Source organism: Nothobranchius furzeri, chromosome 14 (genome assembly GCF_043380555.1).
Source record: "Nothobranchius furzeri strain GRZ-AD chromosome 14, NfurGRZ-RIMD1, whole genome shotgun sequence".
NCBI classification, from domain to species: Eukaryota; Metazoa; Chordata; class Actinopteri; order Cyprinodontiformes; family Nothobranchiidae; genus Nothobranchius; species Nothobranchius furzeri.
In genome coordinates this window covers 19,920,320-19,930,184 of record NC_091754.1, presented here as the reverse complement: position 1 = coordinate 19,930,184, position 9,865 = coordinate 19,920,320, and the positions used below count along the sequence as shown (strand labels likewise).

Here is a 9,865-nt window from a genome sequence, read left to right as displayed (position 1 = left end):
GGTCACAGGAGTAAATGTAAGACAAAGATGAAACTCAAGAGAATTTATTGGACTCAGCATCTCAGAATCATGGCATTCTAACAAAATGGTTTCCATTGAGAAAAGCAAACACATTCATTGAATCTGATCTCCAGCCAGTCATAAAGAATACACACAAAGAACATTTCACAGCCATCTAATCACTAGTGCCTGCACCAGAAATTCATTTGTTGACTCGTGCCAAGATGCACACAGAGAGAGTTTGAGGTGTTTGATGAGATACTTGGATGGAATAAACTTTAAAAGTATTATTTTTTTATTATCTAAACACAGAAAGGTAGAGGTTTCAATTATACTTAAAGATGTTGAGTTCTTTTTCTTATTTTCTTATTAAATTTGGGTTAGACACCAGCACCTCAACATTTTAATCCAAACCGACAAAAACGATCCATTCTGTTCTCCCGAGACTTTTTAAAATAACCTAAAAATTAATGTATTTGAACAGTTTGATCCGAAATCTGAAATCACCCAACCTCTGCCACGTCCATTCCCCAAACCATAAATAAAACATCCTAAACACTGGATGGTCCCAAATAAAACATGTTATACTGACAAAGAAAAAAAAAGCACACGTATCCTAATATTTGTGTTTTTGGTGCGTCTCTTGTTCTTTTGGCATTTTCCATAAAATTCATATCAAATTCTCATTAAATGGGTTTGAAATAACTGATACTGCATTATTTTTTGACTCAAAGGAAAGAAGACATCTAAAACAAAAAAGAGGCACTTGTTTTGATGTGCATCTTAATTTCTACAAGAACTGTGTGCTTCCTTGCAGCAGGGGCACACGACGGTTTCTTCCAAAGACCGGTTTCCAAGCAGCAGTAGTTACGTATAAAAATAAATAAAAAAATCTATGTGGTTATTAATCTAAAAAACCCCTGCATGCATATTGGAATACGCATGTCCTCGTACGCTCGTGTATACAAAGTAGATTTTCGTGAAGACGTGCTTCGCACACTCAGATGAAGGTCCAGTGCTGGTATTTGTCGGAGGGGTTGCAGTGAGTCAAAGAGGGGTGCTCATGGCGAGCACTCAGACACAAGTTCCATCCTATCAAATGAAGTAACTGGTTCTGGAAGGAAAAGAAGTAAACAAAATGAAAATATTGATAATCTAGGCATCTGAAATCATAAAATTAGCTCACAGGAAATGGGAAAATAACTCACATCCTTCAATCCCCATTTCTGTTCTGCACCTACGAACGTATTCCTGCCTTTATACTGGCAGTCCTCCAAGCTCACAGCCGCGTCCGAGCCGTGCAAACACAGCTCCTTCTGAATGTTGTGTCTAATCTCGTGACGTGTGGAGTACTCAAAATACTGAAGGATTGGAAACATTACAAATGGAATCAAATGATGAGGTGAAAGTAAACCAAGGGGTTTTGTCAAAGGCGATAGGCTGACCTGATTTCCTCCTAGTCCATGACATGGGTACATAATCAGCGGTTTCCCACCCTCGTTGCTCTCGCCAGCATCCAGGCATGAGTCTCTGCCCACATTTTTAACCTACAGAGAGAGAGAGAGAGAAGGGAAGCAGAGAGTGGTAAGAGGAAACAAAATGAAAAACTAACATCCAGCCCAAGCTGTTCAAACAACTTGAGCCCCTGAAGTGCTTTCAGTGGTGTTAAATTGGAACAGCCTTGCACCCTCAGGAGGTCCCAAGTGGAAACCCGCGGCGACTAGACAGAGCTGAGGGGTTTGGAAAGAGGAGGGATGTTGGTACGCGTATGATCTTACCGAGCCAAAGTGGACTGGGTTGAGATCAGGCATGAAGACTTCTGGATAAACGTTATTCAAATACCACGAGAAGTTTTTGCACTGCAGCCGCTCTCGGAGGTCTGTGCGTTTGGAGATGTCACCAAAAGCTCCCTGGAAAGAGCAAGACCATCCACGTTAGCACTAATGTGTTGGTTACACGGTGAAAAATGATACTCGATATGAAAATATTTGTGTTCTAAACTTCTACAGTTAATTAAAACTCCAAAATGTATGTCCTCAAAAAATGGAAAAGCATATTTTAGAAAATTTAAGATCTCACAAACAAGGTTTTCAACAAGTGCTCATGTGTTGACTTTGTTGAGTAAAACACGTGTTCAACAAAATGTTGGCCTAGAAATCTAGACAAACCGTAGCCAATGGTTTTTTCGGCAGGTTGGTCTAGCCGTGCTCCATTGTAGCCTCAGCAGGTCTGCCATTGGCTCGGCGTAGTCTTAGGCCTAGTCCACATGTAGCCGGGGTTTTTTTTTAAAACGAATATCCGCCCCTCCAAAAACTTGCATCCACACCACCTCGTTTTAAAAGAAAAAACTCTGTCCACACGTACCCGGATAAATACGTTGTTAAGGACATGCCAGACCTGTAGGCGGCAGTACTTCCCCCGTTCTTAACCTCATCCTTCGTCTGTGGTCTTCCGCAAGGAGCAGTAGTTCCGCTTGCAAAAACAAACAAGCAAAAAGCGCTTGGACAATTGATAAAGCGAGCGCAGCTCTGAGGGCATCCATGCTGTCGACTAGTGTAAACACAGGTCGCACACGTGATGTCAGCATTTTTTTGTCACGGAAAGTGACGTTGTGGACCTTAAAACTCCGGTTTTGTCTGTCCACACGCAGACACCCGAAACGGAGAAAACGCAGATCTTCACTTTGGCCGGAGTTTTTAAAAGACCTGTTTTCGTGTGAAAAAACTCCGTTTTCGTGTGGATGACAGGCCAAAACGTAAAAAAATATCTACGTTTTGGCAGATCCCCGGCTACGTGTGGACAGGGCCTGAGACCGGGCCAATCACGGAGCTCTGTTTGTAGAGAGATGTTGAGCTGGCTTAGCACCATCACATCAGAGCTGTGACCAACCAAAACAACAAAGATGGAGTCGATTCAGGAACGGCGCTTGTCTGAAACAGTCCTGGCATCAACTTTGGACAAAATACACTTGGCCATTTCCTAAGTCTTTTATTTTGAAAAGGGATGAATGCCATACTCTTTGACAGTGTATAGAGGACTACCCCATTGACTGATTTCCATCTCTACATTTTTCGTTCTCCGATTGGTCCTAGTGCTGTGTGCAGAGACCGTTTGAAAAACAACGGTAGATTTCAACTGAGCTCTGTCTATGGGTCATGGTGGGACTATATATTTACACATATAGGATGGCTTGCCAGGCTACAAAAGCGTTAAACTAACCCATAAAGTTCAACACAGTTGTTAATGGAGTTTCTATTCAACCAAAACATTTTTGGAGAATTATTCCCAAAAGACATTAAGATAGAAACTGAGATGATGCAACAAATAAGTTAGGCTTTTTTGGGACATGTCATTCATTTTTTAATTCTTAATCTAATAAAAAAAAATACTGTTTTATTTAAGCCACATTTTTAACAAGTGGACATTAAATGGCCTGTACTTGATTTAGCTCCTTCTAGAGTCCTGGAACCCCCCAAGGCGCTGTACAACACAATCAGTCATTCACCCATTCACACACACATTCACACCCTGCTGGTGATGAGCTACACTGTAGCCACAGCTGCCCCGGGGCACACTGACAGAGGCAAGTCTGCCGCACACAGGCACCACCGGCCCCTCCGACCACCACCAGCAGGCAAGGGGTTGAGTGTCTTGCCCAAGGACACAACGACAGCAACAGACTGAGCGGGGCTCGAAGCTGCAACCTTCCGACCACGGGGCGAGCACTTAACTCCTGTGCCACCGTCGCGCCGGTGCCATTTCATCACAGAGAAATAAAAGAAGCAAACACAGAGGGAAAATAATTAACTTTTAGTTTTAAAACGAGCAGAGTTGTCAACTGTTTCTCCGGGTACCGCTCTCTGTTCCAGCGCTACAATGACTCATTTGTGTAACTGACTACACAAGACTTTGATCACCGATTCTTTTAAAGCTGAAGTGCAAAAGCACATTTTAAATGATCTGGAGCCACCTTATGCTCCCGAGAGCCCTTAATTACTATAATGAGGAGAAATTCTGCTAACACCAATGAGCACCGACGGCCCTGACAGCAGAATCTGTGGATGGCAGCGTGTCTGTCTGAAATAGCAGGACAGGGGCTGGCTTCATCTGAGAAGCTCAGCCATGAGGGGAATGTTTATGACCCTTATGAGACCGCACGTTGGCAAACGCCGAGAGGCTGTCACGTACCAAAGCTGACCCCCTTTAGAGCTTTTCTTTGTCAGTTAATAGCGTTCAGGCCTTTGATAGCTGATCTAGGTCTCCTGGTTTTGAAGGATGTGTTTAATTCCTGCTGAGATATGTGGAGAATGGTAAATAGTTCTCCTGGAGCACGTGTGCGTCTCCCTGCAGAGCATGTTAAGTAACTTATAATCAGACCTAATGCTTGTTGTGTGCAATTCAGGGACAGGGGTTGGATTTGTTCAAGCTTGTCTAAAGACAGGATAACAAGTAGCCTTCAAAACACTTATTTACAGCCGTGAGTAAATGAAAGACCATGCCCTGAAGCAATTCTCTGCTCCTTCAGAATAAGTAAATTCAGCTAATTCAGTTTGAGAAACTAATTAGAGCTGAAACAAGTGCTTACATCTTTGGCGATCTGTGCAGCTTGCTGGTTACGTCGGTAAAAGAGCTCCTTGTACTCATCCATCCAGACCTCGGCCAGTCGTACCTGGTTTCGAGCGATCACCTGAGTGCCTTTGGGGAAGGTGTGGGGGCTTTTGGTGCGGAAAACGTGGCCGACAATGGAGCAAGGGATGATCTCCAGCTGTCCGCCACACTGCCACACCTGCGGGTTGAAAAGAAAAGCTGGGTTAAAGCCAATAGAGGAAGACATGCCTTACACCACACCCATTAAAACGAAAAGAGAAAAGGTTTGGCAACTCTGTGGCATCTTACCCGGAATGACATTTCAATATTTTCACCACCCCAGATTTCCATTTCTTCGTCGTAGCTTCCAATGTGGTAGAAATAGCCTTTGGAGATGGAAAACAGGCCGCCAGCAAATGCGGGAGTCCTGTTAAATCAACACATTTGGTTAGTTTAAAGGTTCAGTGAAACCTTTATTTGCAGTGACACTGATGCAAACCTAATGGGATACGTTTCATCCTTCCTCCTTTGTTTCTCGTGATCCGGTAAACTCTCCCAGCCAAAAGAAAGAGCCCAATCAAAGTTCCCTCGGTTGTGATTCTGTCCAAACGGGGACGGTTTTATGAACTCAAATGTGTTGAGATCAATGGTGGTGATATCAGGGCTCACTACGGCAGTGTAGTTCTCAGCTATCCTCGCCAACAGAGGCTCCAACCATCCATGAAAGCATTCACCTGTTGGCACACAGGCACAGGACACCGTCACAACAGGATCCTTAATAACTTGTATTGTGTCAAGGCGTTTAGAAAAGAGCAAACATTTAGTAAGGATGTGGGTGTGTGCATCAGAGGGCGTGTGAAATATTTTAAATGAGTGAGTAATGTCAGAGGCGTGGACTAACAATGGGCGTCAAGAAATGTGAGCGTGTCACCGGTGGCCACAGAGGCACCCAGCAGCCGAGCGGTTATGAGGCCTTTCCTTTCTCGCTGGCGGACCACTCGGACAATGCCCAGCCTCTTCAAATACTCATCCAGCTCATCCTTCAGGACATCTGAAAACACATTAATCAGACATCACTGTGTATGGTTTCATTCGTGGCACACACTCCTTACAAATAGCTGATTTTAAAGTGACAGCGTTCCCTAAAACCTAGTTTTCTTATGCATTTATTGCTCCCTTCCAAATGCTGCATGCATGAACCTGTGCAGGTCCAAGGTCATTAACTTTAGACAACACTGATGGAGTCCACCCAACAAACTCAAAAGAAAGCCAAATGCCCTCAAAGGACCCCACTGATTTCTGTCTAGGGATGCTTGATAAGTCTTTGGACATTTTTTTGGACCTCGTTTTAGGAAACTAACACCATGCACACCTAAACTTTAAACATCTATGCAAGTTCGACCAGTTGTGCCACATAAACAAAAATATCTCAAAACCTCAGATCCGTCATATTTTGACATTCTGAGTGAGAGTAGAAATAGTTGTAGACTTTGATGTATCTCATATATGTGCATAGCAGAGGTGCGACCAAGTCACTGCTTTGCAAGTCACAAGCAAGTAACAAGTCTTTCCAGTCAAGTCTCGAGTCAAGTCCAAGTCAAATCCAAAGTCAATGATGTGGAAGTCCAAGTCCTTAACTTTGAATTTTCAAGTCATATTCAAGTCATCTGTCCAACTTCTATTTAATGACAATGATAATAAATAATTTCCAAAATTAAAGCTTCTTAAAGCTTCATTGATTTGCTCAAACAAGCAGGAAGTGCGACTGAAATGGATGATAAACAAAGCGCTGCTGCATTTAGCAGTAAATCAAACCCAGAACCAAGAATGATTTATGATTTTTGTCCTTGTCGTGCTACTTTTGCGCTAAAATATCAATTATGCTCAAGTCATCATCAAGTCAACAGATGCGAGTCGATTCAAGTCGCAAGTTATTGGCGTTCAAGTCCGAGTCAAGTTGTAAGTCTTTATAGATTTTATCAAGTCAAGTCAGAAGTCATTAAAATAATGACTCGAGTCCAAGTCATGTGACTCGAGCCCACACCTCTGATGCTTAGTATGTAAAAGTTGGCTCATTAAAAGAGAAAAATGCTGATACAGATATTTCTGACATTACGTTTTAAAGCCAACATCGGCCAGCGATATCGGATATCGTTTCTTACCGTCCACGCTGGCATCATCCACAAGAATGATCTCCTTGAGGAGAATGGCGGGGGAGGTGTGGAGGACACTGTACACCGTCCTAAGCAGAGTGCTCCAAGCTTCATTGTGAAACACAATAATCACACTGGTGGTGGGCAAGGGGGGGCATCTCTTGAAGGTTTGCGCGACGCATCTGCATCGAAAAGAACAAACAACAAACAAAGTTCTGACTAACTTGAGTGGTTTCTCAGAGGTGTACTAGTCATGTTATTACATCAGCAGGCTCTCGTCTGCGGGGGAGTCCATTACAGCTGTGACACTGCATGTGTGGCAGCGTTTGAAATACCTGCCATGTTGCGACTAGAGCAGATTTAGCAGTTCAGCCCAGAACGTGGACGGGCATTGTATTGAACTCGTTAAAATAAAAAGTCATGCCAGGTTTTGATGTGCTCAGATGTCAGAAATCAGCGTTTGTGTCTGAATCTAGGCGCAGTGATTCAGCAGGCGTGCTGAAACAAAGTCTCAGTCAGCATAATCATCTCTGCGGTTTCTCACAGACTTTTCATTCGGTTACAAAAAAGCAAATCTGAGAAATTTGTTTGTGTTAGGCTGTCATGTCATATTACCTTATCTACATTACAACAACGCAGAAACTTTTCTGTACTCTGTGCAACAATGAACTGGATGGGTTTGTGTGAGTACAGATTAATGTAGATTTAGAAAGCATTAAGGTCACGTACTCTGGTGGTCTTGTATCTGCCCCCAGGTCTCTGCTTAAAGAGATGCGGTCGCTTGCGTAAACGTTAAAGCAGTGCTTCTTTTCCCCCCTGTCCTTTTCATTCTTCTCTTCTGGGCTCAGGGAGTCCGTGTGAAAAGGCTTCCCAGCAGCTCCAGGAGAAAAGGGGTTCTGGGACGGCCTCTCCAGAGCCGGTCTGAGCTCGGCAGCTGAGTAGTGACCCGGCAGACAGGAGGCCCTGCCTGCTTCGCCCTGCTGCCGTACCGGAGCTTTGATCTGCATCTTTGGCACTGCATCCCTTAAATTATTGACAGCTCCCATCACCATCCCAAACACGGTGTCCCGCTTCACTGCCATCTCCTTCAGCCAAGGGTCATCCTGTTGGCTCTGGATCCCAACTTCCCATTGTATGAAAAACAAAAATGTCACAAACACCAGGGCCACCGCCAAAAATGTGAGCGGGTGTAATTTCCTCCGGAGAACTCTGTGAAGAGCTGTCATTCTTTTTTAAAGGAGCCCTGGCAGGATTTGGCCTGAGATTGAGCTGCAACACATATTTAGAAACAAAAATAAGGTTTTAAAAGCAATACTAAGAAAAACGTGGAACATGATGTGCTCAAAATGAGCGTCATTAGAAAAAAAACAGCACATTATCCAAACACCTTCTGCTCTGGATCCCATCAGATTAAAGAAAGGGGGAAAAAAACGTACCATGAGTCGTTGAAGATTACATTTGGCAATCCCTTAAAAAGTTTTCTGAAAATCCACTGAACGACATCCTGGTTTGGCTTTTTTTTTTTAGTTTGCCGCTTCAGTTCCAGGAAAATCAAACGCTGGTCGAAGAGACAGAAAGTTTCGCTCTGACTTCACTAAACTTCCGTTTTGTTGGACCCAGGTGTGCTCCTCTCAGGTAGAAGGCGGTGACGCAACGCGGCGCTTGCGCACTGAGGACTTCTGCGTCCCAAAGCAAGTCATACCTGGAAGACAAACCAGAAATCACTAGAGATTAGAAATAATTTGTTGTTGTGACTTTTTTTCATCATTAAACTTCAGTCAAATGATCGCGACAAACCCCGATAAATAGAAGTTATTTTCGGCTTAAGGAGAAGAAGCGGCTGTAACGGTGTCATTAACAGGATTTGTGCAACTGGTCATTGACTGGGACAGTTGCTGGGCTACAAAAACCCAGAGGAACGCGTTAAAACGCCGTATCCACTGATCCAATCAGATCCGCGAGGAAGCACATCCTGCTCTCACGCAGATTAACTTTAATGAGCGCGCGCCTTTAAAAAAAACAGGCTAAGCATTGAGAAAATATTACATTTCAAGTCATCGTCTTGTGGGCGATTTTATGGTGAAAGTTGTGGAAAGATCTGCACTCACCGCCGACGGTGGCTTCCCTGAAAAAGTCCTCGGCTGAAGCTCACAATGAGCTTACAGAAGCGGCTTCCACCCGCGGTGCGCCTATTGGAGCCCGATCGTCTCGCTGTCTCTGACTTGCACGGTGACTCCTCCATCTGTAGGGACCGTGTCCCCCCATCGCTTCCGCGGCGGGCGGCCGGTTTATTATGGCCATTAAAATGCTCTCTGTGTCCCCAAAGTTGCGCCCGTAACGTGGCTGTGAGCTCATCCTTAATCAGGACGAGCTGGGAGGTTTCTATATAAAAAGTTAATGTAGGCTATAAGAAAAAAAATGCATATTGCATCTATAAACTGTAAGAAGTGCAACTGAAAATCAAAAGAAATGTTAAAGCTGCTGTCAATGACTGATTATGGTCACTAAGGTAACCAAGCATCTTCAAGCAGCAATCTGGAGCTTTCTCCCTTTCAGGACTTATGAATAGAAATCTGTAAACATGGACGTAATTATCACTTTAGAAGTGTGTGTGTGTGTGTGTGTGTGGGGGGGGGGGGGGGGGGGGGGGGATCTTTACAGTATGCTCTAATGGGGAACAGGCTTCAACACAAACTGTTGTTTTCCGCTTGGTCCTAGTGCTTAACCAGTGTCAATTTAATATAGCGTAATATTGTTTTTGGATGGTAAAAAGTGCAGGGGTCAAACCTTGACTTTGGAAAAAGTGGGGGGACATGCCCCCCCCCCCCCCCCCCCCCCCCCATAAATTACGTCCATGTCTGTAAAAGTGGTAGTCTTACCATTTTCTGTGGAATAATGCAGGAAATATCTTAGGTGTGTTCTTGCTGTGTCTTTCTAATTCCATGCTTTCGTTCTTTTTAAACACAGAAACAGTTTTGTTTACCTGTTTTGTAGCTACAGTTTCGCCGACGGCTGCCGGCTTCTTCAGGCTGACGCTGATGGTGGCGCGTCACTTCCTTCTCCGTTTATCTGCGGGCAGCAGAGGACGTTGTCGCCCTCTACTGCCCGCTCTCCCCTCTCCGACG

The 9,865-nt window shown here is 44.2% G+C and overlaps 1 protein-coding gene across 1 annotated transcript; it reads right to left on the bottom strand.

Moving 5' to 3' along the window:
- Positions 1-28: 28 nt before the first annotated feature.
- On the bottom strand, positions 29-8,999 carry galnt3 (UDP-N-acetyl-alpha-D-galactosamine:polypeptide N-acetylgalactosaminyltransferase 3 (GalNAc-T3)). The gene is made up of 12 exons (XM_015966551.3): positions 8,849-8,999; positions 8,177-8,442; positions 7,470-8,009; positions 6,750-6,922; positions 5,489-5,638; positions 5,087-5,321; positions 4,897-5,014; positions 4,586-4,786; positions 1,779-1,910; positions 1,446-1,547; positions 1,209-1,361; positions 29-1,114 (listed from the first exon to the last, which is right to left on the bottom strand). The coding sequence occupies exons 3-12, from the start codon at positions 7,964-7,966 to the stop codon at positions 1,001-1,003; spliced, it is 1,875 nt and encodes a 624-aa protein (XP_015822037.1). The 5' UTR covers positions 7,967-8,009; positions 8,177-8,442; positions 8,849-8,999; the 3' UTR covers positions 29-1,000.
- Positions 9,000-9,865: the final 866 nt, after the last annotated feature.